General features: G+C 38.1%; 1 protein-coding gene across 6 annotated transcripts in view; it reads left to right on the top strand.

Moving 5' to 3' along the window:
* Lar (tyrosine-protein phosphatase Lar) overlaps positions 1-17110 on the top strand; it is a 355632-nt gene that overhangs the window by 205138 nt on the left and 133384 nt on the right. For all 6 annotated transcript variants that reach the window (XM_087357458.1, XM_087357455.1, XM_087357460.1 and 3 more), the window contains one exon: positions 3354-3647. In XM_087357458.1, the coding sequence (XP_087213584.1) occupies positions 3354-3647 (294 nt within the window). The remainder of the gene's footprint in view (positions 1-3353; positions 3648-17110) is intronic.

Here is a 17110-nt window from a genome sequence, read left to right as displayed (position 1 = left end):
CTTTTTGGGGGACGAATCGGATTGTCATATTCAATTCAAAATTCAAAAACTGTTACGATCAGGGAATATAAAAAGCGAGGTTGCGTTGGGGCTCGCTCTCTAAAAAGTTCGGTTCTTAAAGGCAAGCAGACAGTTTCTCCTCGATTCATTAAACTTCAAGATCAAAAATACAACAGCCGAATCATCGCGCTGCCCAAAAATAAGAATAACTTGTTAAAAGGAATTAAAAGGTGAAATATTTCCAAGGTGACTTCGGTGTGGTCTGCAGTTAATCATCCCCTCAGATTTCACGTCCTTGGCGCACGGCCGCTCCAACTATCACAGTCCCCGTATAATCCCCGAGAGTCGGACAATCTTGCTCGCCGACAAACCCTACACCAATTATTAGTCATTATATCCCTCCGCATTATCCGAAGTTATATGAAGCTGTAACCGCAAGCAAACCGGGCACGCTACTGGGTTTGATCCCGGGGCAACCAGAGTGAGAAGAAAAACAGTCAGCGGAAGGGCGGTTGCACTATTAAGTTTGATTTTGTCAAAATTCAATTACTAATTATATTTAACTATTTTCCACATAACAGTATTAAAACTTATACGCAACTTGTTTGCTCTTATTTTTTATTATCGATGTATTTATTTTAAATATTTGCGTAATTTATCCTTAATTCTGTATTTTGTAATTATGCATTTCGTATGTTTCTGTCTCATTGTAAACAGCATTAATCTTTTAATTTTTTATGGTGAATAATTGTTTTCTTTGCGGTACGGACTGAATTCGTAAAAAAATTCTTAACCATCGGTTTTAAAGGGTTAACATGAATTATTATACTGTAAACCACGCTGAAACAACCTGCATGATCCAACTAGTTGTCATGTGACTTCAGAGTCGACCTCGACAAATATATATTCAGTGAACATTCCAAAATTTTCTCCATTCTCTCAATTTTTCATTCTTTTCTTTTTATCATCCTTTTATCTCCCTCTTCTTCAAGGCTTTAATTACCCCAAGCATCTGTGTGTGTCTGTGTCTCGTGAAAAGAGGTAAAGTGGAAGGGGAAAGGGGTTAGGATGCCAGCAGGGTTGCCAGATGAAGTAGGCTGTGCGCACTAACCCATCAACGATGATGACGTACAATCTGGCAACATGCTGGTTCAGAATGAAACGTTCGCCATCTGCATAATGCGAGAGAATTAAAAGAGAGAAATCGCTGCAACACGCAAAAGATCGTTAGCCATAATAGAGAGAAAGAGAGATGTTATAGATTCCACATGTAACGCCAGGAAAAGAAGACCTCTCGAATTATTTCCCTCACACACATTTTCAACAGCGTGATGAAAAATACATATGGGCCCGAAATAATTTATTTTCTGTGGTAAGAATGGCTACCATATTGTCAAAACCAGATGTGAACATGTGACGCGTGTGTGTGAAGTACGTGCGAAGAAATGTAGATAAATTATATGACACACGAAAAGTAAAAGAAAAGATTGGTGCTTTGCGAAAGTGACGCAGAAGAGGAAAGGATTTCGGATGCAACCAAAGAAACGAAGGGAACAACAGGAAAATTATTGGGGAAACACTTGGATTAGTAAATAAACATGAAACATTACGAATGTTTTTACAATATTGTATGTGCGTATCACAAATCATGGTATTATTTTCGAAAGGTGTAATGTTTATCATGTTCTGAAATCAATGAAAAGATGTATTAAACAAAAATAATACTTTAACTCTTTAAAGGAATAGTTAATAACTTACAACCCATCGTTCTCGATCTTCTGGGCTGATAACGCCGACCGTGTAGACTTGAAGGTAACTACCAGCGCTTTTGATAAAAGTACAGCCTCCATTTAACCCTGAAGATGATGGCTGTGCGTTTATCCGAAGCGTTGGTATGTATATACTTACAAGCCCACACGGAGTTACGACCCAGAAGACCAACGTCAATATGAAGATGGCTGTCTTCTGGGACGTTGAGTCTTGTAATCTGGTAGACTTGTTTCAAACGAAGAGTGCTGAAACGTCGATAAAATTCCACTAGATTACACGGCGCAACAACCCAGAAGATAATCTTTACCGCCGTGAGAACCTCAAACCCCAACTGTGGTAGCATTGAGAGGGGTGGATTTTGCTGCCGATAGGAATGGTAGTGAAAAAGTTTATGATGGACAGCGCAGGGAACCCACAGCTTGACGTGAAATTAGGGCAACGGTGAGTGGGGGGCGGGGGGGGGGAGGATGGTATTCAGAACAGCAAAGCTTTCTTAGAGATGAAGAAGTGGAAGACATGTGGAAAAGTCTGAACTGTATTTGATTTTTTAAACCAGAGGTCTTGTACCTTCTTAATTAATTTAAAGGTCAATGAAGTATTTAAAATCGCAATCATTCAGAAATTATGTGTATTTTAGAAGGCCATAGGACTTACAACACTTGTTTATTAAGACAGTAGATAGAGTCCAGACAGAATACTTCCGTTTCAATGCTATACCAATGTTACGAAGATTTTGAACGTCATTGGATGATCAATTTACGTCTGCTTAGTTTTGCCCTTCTTGTTTCTTAGGTTGTGCTGACTGACTACTCACCTGGCTGAAGTCAGGATTACGTTATATTCCCCAAGAGAAATAGTTAAGCTCCGCGTGTATTCTGTCCTTGTCGGATTGAGTTTCCAATTAACAGCAGTCTGATCTTCACTTGCCGTGTTTGCGTAACTTTAAGATTCTGTTATGTAAAGTCTCTGCCTTACTCGCTCGGGAAATGAGTAGAGCCGGAAATTTTATGAACATCGATCCTCTGAATTCACCGTAAATGGTACACCAGGCAAACAAGTATGAAAAAGGTTACACTCTCTAACGATTGCCCCTAAATACATGTTTTATAATTAAAAGTTAAGTAATATGTTGATGTTCGTCTTCTGGGTTGTGACGCCTGAAGATGGATACAGTATGTTTCTCCGAAACGTTGGTATCTGCATATAAGACGAGATGGCGTCACAGCCAGAAACGTCTTCACCGTCATGAGAACCTCAGGTCTTACGCGGTTAAATATGGCAGCCGTCACGAAATTGCATGCTTGAAGGTCATTGTAAAATTGTACAGCGTTGCAACACGAACCTCGGAGCACAGGCGAGTGAAGTTAGCTCACAACTCGCAATGTAGCGAGGCTAACAACGCTGTACTGTTTACGTATCCTAGTGGGAAGTGAGGTTGAGGTTCTAGGTGGGGGATTTATTTTCCGAGCTTCTCAGGACGGACTCTCCTGCGTGTAGTTAATCCGTGATGCAATAGAGGCGGGGTTAAACATCGGCATATCAAAGTAAGTTTTAGTAACATTGCATTTTTGTTTGTTTCGTAGATCCACCAGAGATCATTGTGCGACCAGTGGATCAGCAGGTAAAGAATGGAGGCATTGCTGCATTTTACTGCCAGGCAAGAGGAGATCCTTCGCCTGTTCTGCAATGGAGAAAGAATGGCAAGAGAGTGTCCGGTACACAGTCACGCTACTTAGTTCACGAGTATCCCGTGGGAGGCGCTCTTCTGCGCATTGAACCCGTGCGCGCGCAACGTGATGAGGCCCAATACGAATGCGTTGCAGAGAATGGAGTGGGGGATGCTGTCGCCGCTGATGCCATGTTGACAGTCTACGACAGTAAGTACTTGGATTGTTTGTATATTCAGTTCTGTTGGTGCAAGAATTTGGCAACAGGGCGCTCGCCACAATATTGTAGAATATAAACAAAATTTCCTATTGTAGAAAGTTTTACGTGTGCTTGGTCAGCCTCCTGATTTTTAGGTACAGGCATTCTTGTAACAAGGCACGGAATATGCATTGCAAGGGGGCCATTGGACTATTTCACATTAAGAATATTTTCAGTACCAGAGAAGATCTGTTTTTGACCATGCACTGGTGACTTCGATGGGCCCCAAAGTGTCCTTAAATAGTGGAGAAGGGAGACATCCGTATGTATCCATCGCAAATGGTGCTTGTCATGATTGAGAATTTATGCTGTGGGAAACCTGTACAGATTTTACAGTTTTTACCTTTGTTTTCTCCAAATGTCTTTTTGTATTTGTGTTTTATTATTCTGTGTTATTATTATTTGCATATACTGTGTTCCTTGTCTCGTTAGGGTTTAGAGAAAACTAACCAGAAGAAAGTTATGCTCTGGGGTGGGAAGTATTGGGTAGGCCAGCTGTGTGCTTCTCTGCCGATTTCGGTATGGTCATAAGGAGCAAAGCCAACCCACACGTGTTGCCAAGTATATTCTTCTGGTTGAGTGGGATTGTTCAGGTTAGATTCACTGTGGTTAAACAGAAAAACGTGGTCATACTGCTGCCAAGCTGCAACTAAATACAGGTTGAAGGCTGTTCCCCCCCCCCCCCCCCACTATTGTGTGCACGTCTCGGCGAAGGTCAAGCTTCATAAGAGAAGAAACGAGGTATAACTGTAAGAGTGTATGTTAATCTTTTATCCCATGCACAAGTATGGAGATATTCAAACCCTTCAGTTTTGTTGACCGTTACAAATACACGCGTTTGTGGTCAGCCAGCTTGAGGTACGGGGATGGAGGGTAAGCGATAAGAGCATGAGTTGTCTTGCTCACCCCTTCACCTCTGACTGTGACGTAGCTGAGGCTCTAAAATATTTTGCGCCATTATACTCAAGTCAAACGCGTGGTCCGACGTGAAGTCCTGATGACAGAGTTTTGTGTTGTGCTGTAACGTACTCTGCGTACCTTCAATTTGTACAAAGTTTAATCTACTCTGACGAAAGTGGTTTCATTACACAGAAAGTTAAAGTATTAAGGATTGTGTTTGCATATCTCATCGCACCATGCTCCACGCATTTCACCTTCCTGATTTGATTACTTTAATAATATTTGGTGAAGAGTAGCTGAAACTTTGAATCATTTCATTGCGTGGTTTTCTGCAGTTTCCTGTTGATACATTGCTGTTAGGTCCAAATGCTGTAGACTTGTTCATAGAAGTATATTATACCATAGAAACATTCAGTTTCTTGTATTACACAGCATCAGAACAGCGCAACAATTGTCGACACCCCAGGGAGTTTGTGGCCACAGAAATGGTTACTAGTTAACATCTCTGCATTCTTACTTTACCATCTGTAGTTCTGTTTGCATCCTCCCAGGTATTCGCTAGTTGAGCAAAGTAGCTTGGGGCAAAATTGTCTTATTTATACATTCGTGTTTCAACTTCCACTTTTCTAACATGATGGTTTACCTGAATCGATTTTCACCTCAGGGTTTCTGAGTTTTCTTGGCCATGTCCGTACCGAGATTTCGAAACTCGTGTTTTTGGATGCTGATACTGGATATCTTGAAGTGAAAAGCTGTTGCAGGAATTATTGATAATATAGACAAGTATCGTTCAGTGTCGGAGGACCGCTTATAAAGCAGTAAAACTCGTTTTGAGCGCAGAATATTTTAACAATATACCTTGGCTGTATTGTTGCTTATGATGGAAAGGGCATTTTTGTATGCTAATTTACAATCTTATAAGTTTGTCAGTTCCTAAATGAAGGTGTATAAAGTTCTTAAACAAGAGAACGTAAGCGTTATGAAAACAAATTATGCAATGTAAGTGATTGAGGGGTTTGTATTCCGCTCATTTTTACAGAAAGGTTTCTGATAATGGTTGATACATTATATTATTATTATTATCCCATCTCTTCACCACTTTATAGGGTATGTACTTCTATGTATCCGAGACATTATTATTTTTATTATTATTATTATTATTATTATGTTGCACAATTGCGTAGAATATGTTTAATAATATCTGCGATACGTTTCTATATGATCTATTGATTAGCGTAGGAGATTGAAATGCAGTGGATTTGCACTTCGACATATATCGCACTCAGGAACATCGAAAATAAAAATAAGGGTTAGTATAATGACAGCCATCACGTGAACACAAATGAAGCCAACTCTCAAAACTTCTTGGTTTATATAAAAATATGCCTCAGATAATGGGGAGCCCCGAAAATAATTTTCTTGCATTGCAGTTAATTGCATACAATTTATACGTGACTAAAACGGCACGTCATTCCAGAATGCAGTTATATTTTTACTTGCCGCCATGAGAACCTGAAGTCTCGCAATAGGTCCTGTTTGTTTTTAAGATATTTTCTCTTTGACATTTTAAGTTTGGCGTATACGTAACGAACTTCGAACAAAAGAAATGCATTATTGTATTCACAATTGTCAGTGCTGTGATTAACTTAGTAATAATAAATTTATAAACAACGCATTGGAGCAGAGTTCTTCTTGAGTAGCTATTAGTTGCTTAGTTAATCCAGACATTTTCGTCCTTGTATGGAACCTGAACGTTCATTGTCATATTCACAAGAGCCATATGAATCCAATCCACATGACTATACAGTATTCCTTCAAAGTACATTTTAATATTGTTCTTCCGTTTACTCATGCGTCTCCCATTGGTATCTTCCCTTCAGGCTTTCTGATATGAACACTAGATTTTTGTCAGGAGTAATAGATCATATAAATAAACTGAAATCACTACCAATGAGATATGCGAAGTGTCGCAAAAATCATTTCGGAAATATATACAATTCGTCCATTCGCTGTGTGCTGTTAATTTCTCTTACCCTACTTTTACAACACGCTTAATATGTATTATATTGCATTACAATACCAGTTAATACCGGTATGCAATGCATATTTTGTTCTGAATTAATTAAAATACATTTGTTCGTCATATTTCATATTGTAATTTACTGCCTGCGTATTAAACCTGATAGGATATCATTTAAAACACAAATGATTATTGTTTTACAGATTTCGCCAAATTTTACATTACATCGTTGACTACTTAAAAACTATTAGTCTTTATATTCCTTACGCCATTTTTACAATATAAATACCATTTGTAGGGTTCTTTTGTGTTTCTATAATTGGGTTACGCAACTTTCGGTATACATACAAAGGGATTCTGTAGAGCAATTTCTGCGTTCAGCGGGTGGCTGGTTCAGGTATAAGCTCATTTGATATTTTTGCATTCAAATTGAATTAACTACGCAAACCTTTTCCATTATCGTAGCCTATTAATGATTTTAATTTTACAAATGGAAACAAGATTTGTTTATATTCGGTGATAATGTTAGGGGATGCAGAATACCAGAATCAAAGATTCAGACGCTGCTATTTACTGTGTAACGATGTCCTTTAAGGGCAGCTGAAGAAGGGGGTTATGTTTCTTCGAAGGCTTACCAGGGTACACGACATCACAATCCATAAAACACCACAATAGAAATTAAGTTCACGTGAGAAATTTTAGTGTAAAACCACAGTACCAAATTCCATTGAAATTCAAAGGACAATCATGTGTAATCTCCCTGTTACTCTTTTATTTGATGTACCACAAATAATGCATAAAACTTGAAACATAGTTAATATTTCCTTCTTAAATGCCAGAATGGTTTTATATGTGAGAGATTTTGATAATAATTACCTTCTGGCACTGCGGGCTGTATGATAGGGGTTCGATCCCCGACAGAGACACAGGATTTTTCCTCTAGCCTCTGCGTCCAGACCGGCTCTGGGGCCCACCCAGCCTCCTCTACAATGGGTACCGGGGTCCTTTCCCGGGGGTAAACCACGGCCGGGGCGTGAAGCTAACCACTCACCCCCATCTAGTGCCGAGGTTGAGAGTGAGTCGGAGCTGTACAACCTCTCCCCTGTGCTCCTACATGGCGCGTAACGGGATGACTTAAGTTGTATTTACCTTCCGGCAAGAAACTTGTAATCGCAAATGAAAATAGTTCATTTTGGAAGCACATTACATTTATGGACTGGATAAAGGCTTTGGACACTCTTAAGCGACATTTATTATTGTTAAATATTGCCTGGTAATAGGAAGTATAAAATTAAGTAATACTGCTGAGCGAACGGGATAAAAATATTATTATATAGTTTCCAGTGACTTTAAAATGAAATTTGATACTTTGTATAAACAGTTTATTCCGTGAGGCTGCCATTTTGTTTTTGAACATGCTTTCATTACAAATAGGTTTCATTAGAATACAAATATGGACGTCATCAGTATTCATTAGCAAATTACGAACACGAAAACAATTTTACTATTGCCTGTTTCTCAGTTGATTTTTAACAACATGATTTGCGGTTGAAAGGGATAATTAGTTTTGTTTCCTGTTCTCATTTCTCCTTTCAATTATTTGTTTTGAAACTGGCAGCGGGACTCATTCTAGTAGCATTTTAAAATAATGACATGTTTGGTATTCTTCTATGTGCATGTAATATCATGAGTCATTTTATTTCGGTCTTAGAGGAGGAAGTAATGCGAGAATGCAGAAAATTGCTTAATGAGGAACTTTATAATTTGTAATCTTTTCTTGGGCCTGTTGTTGTTATGGTGCTCGCAACAAGCAATGTTGTTGCTTTTCTGCTTTGGGTCCACTTAATCTGCGCATACCCAAGGACTATACATACTTTACTGTAACATCGTAATTTCAAGGTCAGTCCAACAGCACGTTATGTTTTTGCACTCAATGCAATCTGAAGGAGCATTGCCTAACGTCTTAAATAATGTTTGTATTTTGCTTAGTCAGATTTTTAAATCAAATTAATTTTTCACTTTTTTGTATTTCCGTTCTGTTTTAATTGTACTTCTTCATTTTAGTGCTAGGCTGTAACTGGCTTTGTAGCTGTTGTCAAGCACATTAATAAATAAATTGAATTCTTATTACGATCATCACTATAACTTTGTTTTAAAGATACCATGCGTTACAGTAACACGATATAGAGAAATTATAACACATACGTGGCATTATGTATTGAGCCATTATTTCTGTACGCAGCCCTTTCGCAAATATTTATACCATGTTCAGTAACTTAATTAAGCATACACCAGAAGGATCTTCATTCTCACCCTTTCCTTTCGTCTCCCTGTCCCCCAATTGAATTGCAGATTGGTTTCTATTGCAGCTGCCTTTTTGCCAACGAGATATATTATTAATATGGTAATCAAGATAGTCATGCCCCATGGAGAAGAAAACTCGACCTTTTTATAAACACAATTATTATTGTTATATATATGCCTTCACTTTTTAGTTAGGGTTGAAATACTCTGGTACCATTTCCATAATGCCAGAAGGGAGAGTGGCTATTTTTATTGGTTTTGAAGTTTGGTACCAGTGAAGTAAACTTTAGCTGTTGTGAATTTGTACATGGAAATACTCCGGTAACTCGTAAAAGTAACTAACGTTTTGTGTTGTTGAGTTCTGCACAGTGTTCGATATCGGGTTTTACCGCAGGGTGTCCAGGAGTTGAAGGAAATTTCAGGAATACACAAATATCTGAAAACAGAGACTGGGGTCTGCATGACTCGACAGCTCCCACATTTGACTTTCCTCTTCGCGTGTACCAGTTCGTTTGAAACTGAATTTAAACTGCATTCCTTTAATTACACTTATGTGTGCCAGACATTTATTAAGTTAATACACCATTGTATATGTCTTATTTTAAAAAAAACATTAATTATTGTGAATAATGTGTCCCAGACGTGGGACTGGGTTCTGTGTCGAAATGTGAACACTACCTTCTCTTGGACATCTGTGTTCGCTGATTCGCTATTCGCTGCATAAGTTCGAGTCCTCGTGTCGGCATATGTTTTTATGCATGTTGTATTCACGTGTACATTTATTTAAACTGTGTGTTGTTCAGATATATGTTTCAATATTTCCTTGTTGAACACATACTAGAAGCAACTGGAAATGAACAGCGATGAAATGTGTAGATTGTGGTATTCGAAATAGAACATGAAAATGTTGTCTAAAGCTTGCGCAGTGCAATAACATTTTTAAATGAGCACGACGTAATCCTCAGTATTATTCGCACTGTCATCGTCATCGAGGCTAGACGTTCAAGGGATACGGTTATGTATCTTATTATCCGTGATTTGTTCTTCGTTGGTATTGTGATTTAAAGGTTCCCGTGTTCGAATGTGACTGCAGACAATTTTACTTGCAAGAAACACATACTTCAGAAACGTTTTTCTTTCTTAAAAATATATTAATTACTCAACGGCATACAACACACACACACACACATATATATATATTCGTCTTGGCATGCATATTAAACCATACTTTTTAAAAATAAATAGTTACTCTATCGTTCGAGTGGGCCGGTGATTATTAATGGTAAATTGGGAAGGTGGTTGAATGAACGGTCATGATTTTAAGGTTCACGGAATGTTCAGTCAAGATGTTTGGTCTTCTGTGTGAGATTTGAACCCTAAAACTTCTGGATATGAAGCAAGAATGCTGACCATTTAACCGCGACATTCAGTTTCTCTACGCATCATTCTCGCTTCGTAGTCCACAATGTGCCCCCAGTTTGACGCTATGAAATTTATGTTTCTTAAAAACATTTCATAAATAGTTGCCTGAATATTGCATTTGTTTATTGTGCTGTGAGGATATTCATGTTTTTCCAGCACAGTATACATTGTGTGTTAATGCAATTTGTGTAAGGGTATCCCGTCTAATAAAGAAAACAAGAGTGTGTAATGCAGATTAAAATTTGTTTCGTCTGGATTCCAACCTGCAGGTTGAATTCGGTGCTTATTTTTTTATTAATTAATGTTACACGTTTATAGCTCTATATCTGTTTCTCTCTACTTTCACTCTGCAACGCTTCGGTGGCCCTAATTAACGTGATCATGGGATACTGGATATAAACCAAATTATGTATTTGTATCTTATTAACTCCTGTGTATTGAAAACGAATGTAGAACATTGTGCTTGTTTTTCCGAACTCAATTTAATAATGTTTTGAATGTTAGTTTTAAAAACTGGAGAGGGTAGATTCGAATAAGGAATTGTTACATCATTATCCTTGTTAGTGTTTTCTGCAGTCGGCGTTAAGTGAGGGATGTCAGGTGTGAAAACGTACAGTACTGACGTGAAAGAAGGGATTAAGTCGTCTAGGTGTCTCAGCGGAAACAAGCAGTTCGCATCCAAAATACAGAGTGATTCAAAAGGTTAGGGCTAAACTGAAAGAGCGTATAGAGGGACTCAGAGAGAACAACTTTCGAATAGGAATCCATGTCCTCCGAAGTTATCCTGAGTCAGTCGAGGCTATTGAAGGTAGGGAAGTCTGACAACATTCTGCTGAAATAATCGTTTGTCCCGCTATGCGCCATGTAGGCGCTTGGGGGGAGTGAAAGTATAGCTCCTCTCTTCCTTGACCTCGGCACTAGATGGGGGTGAGTGGTCAGCATCACGCCCCGGCCGACTTTACCCCCGGGAAAGGACCCCGGTACCCATTGTAGAGGAGGCTGGGTGGGCCCCAGAGCCGGTCTGGACGCAGAGGCTAGAGGAAAAATCCTCTGCCCCCGTCGGGGATCGAACCCCGGCCGTCCAGCCCATACTTTGCTAATTGCTAATGTAATCCTTGTACATTAATAAAAAACAAAATTAAGCTAGTAGGAGAATATCAAAGTACGATTATTTCAGCAGAATGTTATCAGGCTTCCCTACCTTCAATGGCCTCTACTGACTAAGGATAACTTCGGAGGACGTGGATTCCTATTCGAAAGTTGTTCTCTCTGAGTCCCTCTATACGCCCCATCAGTTTGGCCCTAACCTTTTGAATCACTCTGTATAATAACCACAGCGTCTCTGCGACTGAACAAGAAAATTTAGTTTATTGAACCGTCCTGTGATGTTTGTGATTTTCTTGTATATTTAAAATGGCTTCTTTTGTTCGAGGCAATTTTCTCTGGCTGTGTGGAGTAGAATTCTTACTTTCAGAGACGGAGTTTGTCACTGTAGGTTGGAAGAGATAACAGAAAAAGCCGGTAGGCTGTACAGTGTTCGTCTGGTCTGTCTGAGCGGAGAATTGACTTGACCTTTAAACAGCAGTACAACTCATCTGCGCAGGCGCACAGTTCTAATACGCGGTATGGAAATACCAGTTAGTTTTCTAGCTCTTTGCTGTTTCGCCTCATTATTTTATTGAATTTTTTCTTGTTTTATATAGAATTTAGAAAAAAAAGACGGGTCACTGGTAACACACCCATAGTATCAAATATTATGCAGATTGCTCCAACATTGGTAACATTTTTACAAGTTGTTATGTTTCTGGACAGTATTCAGCATGACGTCACGGCCTGAAGGCTGAGTTAATTCTCCGCTCAGACATACTCAGATGTTGACTAAGCCGAACTAGTCGTTATGACCACAGACATGGATGTGACAAGTCATACTGACTGACTGACCTAGCTGGATGTTGCTTAATTTGAATCTGTAACGGATTTGAATTGTGGTACAGCGCGGCTAACACGTCTATATATAACTCCAGAAAATGTGTGTACTGTTAAAGTAAGTTGCGAAATCGAACGCGGTGCTCTGACCCCTGTTGTTTAGTAACCGGGTTACATAAACCAATGGTATTCAGCCTGGGGTACGCGAAGACATCTTAGGCGGTACGTGAAATTTAAAAAATATGTATATTATTTTATGATAAACACTGAATAATCGGTAATGTAATTGATTTAATTTATTCTAGATGTAGATTATATACTATGTATAACTTGAATTATACACCAACAACTTTGTTGGTACAAAGTTGAAGAGAAATTATATCTGGGGGTACGCGAACAAAAAAGGTTGAATACCACTGACATATACGAGAAAAAGTGAAATCTCCCATATTTACGTATAATATTTTTTCACAGTAACATGCATGAAACGTGTAATGTATATTGTTAAAAAATGATATGTTATTAGCTTTGCCTGTTGATAGATGGCGGCAGATGTTCGTTTCACCGATCTTCTTAAATATTAGTTAAATTCAAAGCATAAATGTCGATATTTTAAGAGACATTTCTTGTGCGTGTGAAGAATATGGATAAATGAACGTAAAAATATAGCAGGATGAACTAAGTTGTGGAACAGCAAGCAAAAGTTTACCCAACTTTGACGTTGCGATGGGTAGGATGCCTTCAGCCATCTATACCATAGCAAGAAGTAATAACACAGTAACGTAATTTTTCACTAATAAAACGAAATACTCGTTTAGTCAAAAAATAATATTGCGCTGTTTTCGAAATATTTTTATAGCAATAAACACATTTTTGACCTGTTGTTTCAAAAGGTAAAAAATGAAACTGGCAGAATCCACTTCATATCATCCTTCATAATATTTCACCTGGAGCTAGATGCTGTGAAATAACTTTGTTATTTCTGTTATTCTGCGCCACAGTTGAATGGCCCCAGGGTATTCATATGAGGTAGAGGGAATCTAGTGTTATCAGTTCTACATCCATTTGACAGTATTTTGAATCTTGTTGAAAAGAGAATGAATTACAAGTTTAATAATAGAAGTGTTTGAAGGGCAGGTAAAGCTAGATATGTAGGTATTTTAAATTTACTTTTGTTTCCTGTTTTAAATTTAATTTATATTCCCTGCTTCTGTTTCTTTAGTTGTCAGTTTTGTCATCAGAGGGCTTCATAATTTTATATCTCTTTTATCTGCTTCTGCTGAAACAAGGAGGCGTCCCTTTATTCAATTATGATGACGATGGTTCTTTGCCTCGTAATATGGAGGACCAGGTTCAAATCTAGCCAATAACGAAATATACTCACTGTGATTTTTTGTGTATTCCTCGGATCCGCGTACCAGATGCTGAGATTCAGAAAGCGTCGTTAAATAATCACAATTATTTTGGATATGGCTGTCTCCTAGGATGTATAGCCTGATGATGGAGGCAGCGAGGACCTCCAAAACGTTGGTAAATTTCTTCCAGACTACTTGGCGCTGTCTTAATCATATGGCATTGTTTCAGTATAGTTTGTTTTAATTAAAACTCGGGCATTCGATGGCTTTGCACTCGATGCACATGGTTTTCAAATTATATTTATGTGTAGTTTTCCCCGCCACCGCTGCCGCTGGTAGTGGAGTCTAGCGGTAGAGTAGGACGCATTCCGTACTGATCTAGTCAAATCCGTTCGAGTCATAACGTTAAGTTCTCTTCACGGTTGCGCTGTATAGAAAATTCCATGCGTTGCTTCTGTGGGATTACACTCTGTAATTCATTTTACTCATTGCGAAGTCAGTATAGCGTCAGTCGTCATAATCATCCTCTTCAAGGTAGGTCGTTAACCCGTTTCTACTAGGAAGGAATCTTCTCTCCATTAATTTGTATTTTGTATTTAAAATTTGGTGATAGAAATATTTTAATTTGTTTTTAAGTTTAATCATGGTAAATGTTTTTGTGCTGCAGTTTTCCAGGGAATTTCGTGGCGGATAAGGTAACGATCCACGTTAGTACTACAGAACTAATTTTAAACTAAATATAAAACTTTTTGGCTATATGAAATCAGATTACCGTATTTGCGGAGATATTAATAAAGGTTTTTAACCGTCTTTTTTATCCGAAGTGAAATCACAGTTCTTCCAGTGTTATGTCTAGATTAGCCATAACTTAGGAACACTACACTTTTAAATTTTAATATTAATACTTAGATACTGTATTTCATGCATAGTGGAAGTCGAAGAGGAGGATCTAATCCTATGTGACTCTACACATCACACATAACAGGATGATGTATCTATAACTCCGTACTTAGATTTTCTTGGTACTCATTTTAATCTCTGCCTGGTTTTCATGTATTCTGAGTAATGCATTTCTTGTTTTTATTATATCCCTTAAGACAGATGACGATGTAGTGACTATGACTGTCACCTTCTTTATTCTTAAATATCAACCATCCATGATAACCTCGCCTTATTCGACGATGTGAAAGTTTTGTAGTAGAGGCGCCGTAATTAAATAAAATAATCTCTTATGTTTTATGCTATGATGACGTAATTATGAGGTTAGGATAGTTCTTCGGTCATCCTATCTTTTCTTTCCATGTTTTTTCCTCTTTATTTTAATCGTTCCTTAGCCCATTCCCACGTCGTCCGCCTAATATAATATGCCTTGGTCCTGGAGGTCTCTCCCCGTTCTGGTAAGTCCACAGATATTGTTCCTGCTGTAATGCTTTTCATACTCCAGAACTACGGTGCGGAACCGCCATAGAGCGTGGCTCACCGAGTTAACCACTGCCCCAAATGGGTCAATATCACGAATGGAAGTCTAATTACAGACTCCACGGTGCAAGCTTATAATTCAAAAGTGGTACTTATGAATCTGGTCAAAGAAATTCTATCCTAAAAGTATCCTAGTCCAAGGTTCTTCACTCTGTCCCACCTGGACTCCATCCTGAAAGTCAGTCCAGTGTGAAGTTTGGTAAACTTTTATATCAAGATTTATTTTAATATTGTCTTAATTGTCATTGACACTTTACAGTGTTAATGTACACAAATGACGATCTTCCGTCTATAAAATTGAAGTTGTAAGGCCTAAACGTATACTTCCTTTCGATTAATTCTTCGATTGTCGGCAGAAATTGTTTAGCCAGATTGTAGTTTATATTTAATTAAGCCTTATTTACCGCATACCACAAAATTAGTACAGATGTTTATTTTGATTTTATATTTTAACTACTGACAGTTTATTCAATTCCGATATAAAGACTAAAATACACAAAACTATTATTTTACCTTTTGTTTTATAGGGATGCGAAAACTTGGCATGTCTTATTAAGGGAAGGACACAAATTGAAGGTGTCTTAGAAGAATATTTATGCCTAAGAGGGTTAAAGTAATGAACTGCAGTAAATTGCATAATGAACTCCATAATTTGTACTGCTCCCCAAATATTAGTAGGATGATCACATTATGGAGGATAAGATGGTCAGGACATGTAACGTATGAGAGAGATTAGAAATTTGCACAAGATTTTGCTTGGAAAATCTGAGGGCAAGAGATCACTCGGAGAACACAGACAATGGATTATCGTATAATATTAAAATCGATTTTAGGGAAATGTGGATGGAGTATGTGAACTGAATTAGTCTGATTTGAGGATGGGGGCCAGTATCAGGCTTTTGTAAATAATATAATGATGCTTCGGGTTCCATAAAATACCCGTAATGTCTTGACAAGTGAGCGTCCTGTTAGCCTTTCCATAGGCACTTCTCTCTGTTGAGTTAGTCATAATATAAATGTTTGTGATATATGACGATTTGCGACACAAATATTTTCAACTTTTTAAATTGGCCCTTGTTGAATAAAGAACACGCTGAATGTGGAAGCCGTTAACGCCGTTGTTATTTTAAAGTGAAGGGGCCTGATTGTGGCCCTCGTGGTGTCTCCGCTCTTCTATGCGTTTCTTGTTTCACGTCCGAAATGTGACTTTTGCGCTTGATTCTGTCGAAGACGTGTGACGTCGCCAACGTTATTCAGATTACCCATCGCTGCAGAGGCAGTTAATTAATCAAACTTCATCGTTCCGGTGACTGCTGTGTCGGCTGCTTTCGGATCTCAGCCTCGTATCAACTGCAAAAATTAATTTACTCTACGGCGTGCTCGAAATTGGGTGGAAACAACTACACACGCTAACTTTACGTTGATTTGGAAATTAGATTTTAAATACGTCATTACTTATTGTAGTGGTGTAATGCTGTTTCTATGATGTATGTACAATTTATGTAGGCCTATAATTTCAGGATATTCCAAGAAGATGTATACACACATTAAATGAATTAAATAAATAAATTTGAATAAACTAAACCAGTGATGCACAACTGGTGTGCTTCGAAACACGTCCATTGATTGTAAATAACGGTCATATACCACAAAAATATTTCATATGCAGTGGGATCTTTGGGTCGCGGGAAAATGATTTGGATACTGTGAAATAATTACATATAAAAGTATGAATAAGTATCTTTAAGTTTTAATGATTATATCCTTCTTCTTGAGCCAAAATATTCTCGGTATCCTGTTTCCATGCATCTCTTATCCTAAGTTTGAACCTTAAGGCGAGAGCCTGGATTTCACGTCCGTTTAGAACAACGGATGGCATGATGTTGTATATTTGAATGTTAGGCTTTAGATTGTTATTATTACTATTTATAATAGCTTTTACTTTATTAATTCTGTTACTATTGTAGACATGTAGAGCACGGCTACCGATATTTCCCTCTAATGAAAA

This window comes from Zootermopsis nevadensis, unplaced genomic scaffold, assembly GCF_977971745.1.
Source record: "Zootermopsis nevadensis isolate Lab colony 2312 unplaced genomic scaffold, Znev_1.0 Znev_ptg000028l, whole genome shotgun sequence".
Classification (NCBI taxonomy): domain Eukaryota; kingdom Metazoa; phylum Arthropoda; class Insecta; order Blattodea; family Termopsidae; genus Zootermopsis; species Zootermopsis nevadensis.
This window is presented reverse-complemented; position numbering and strand designations above follow the sequence as displayed.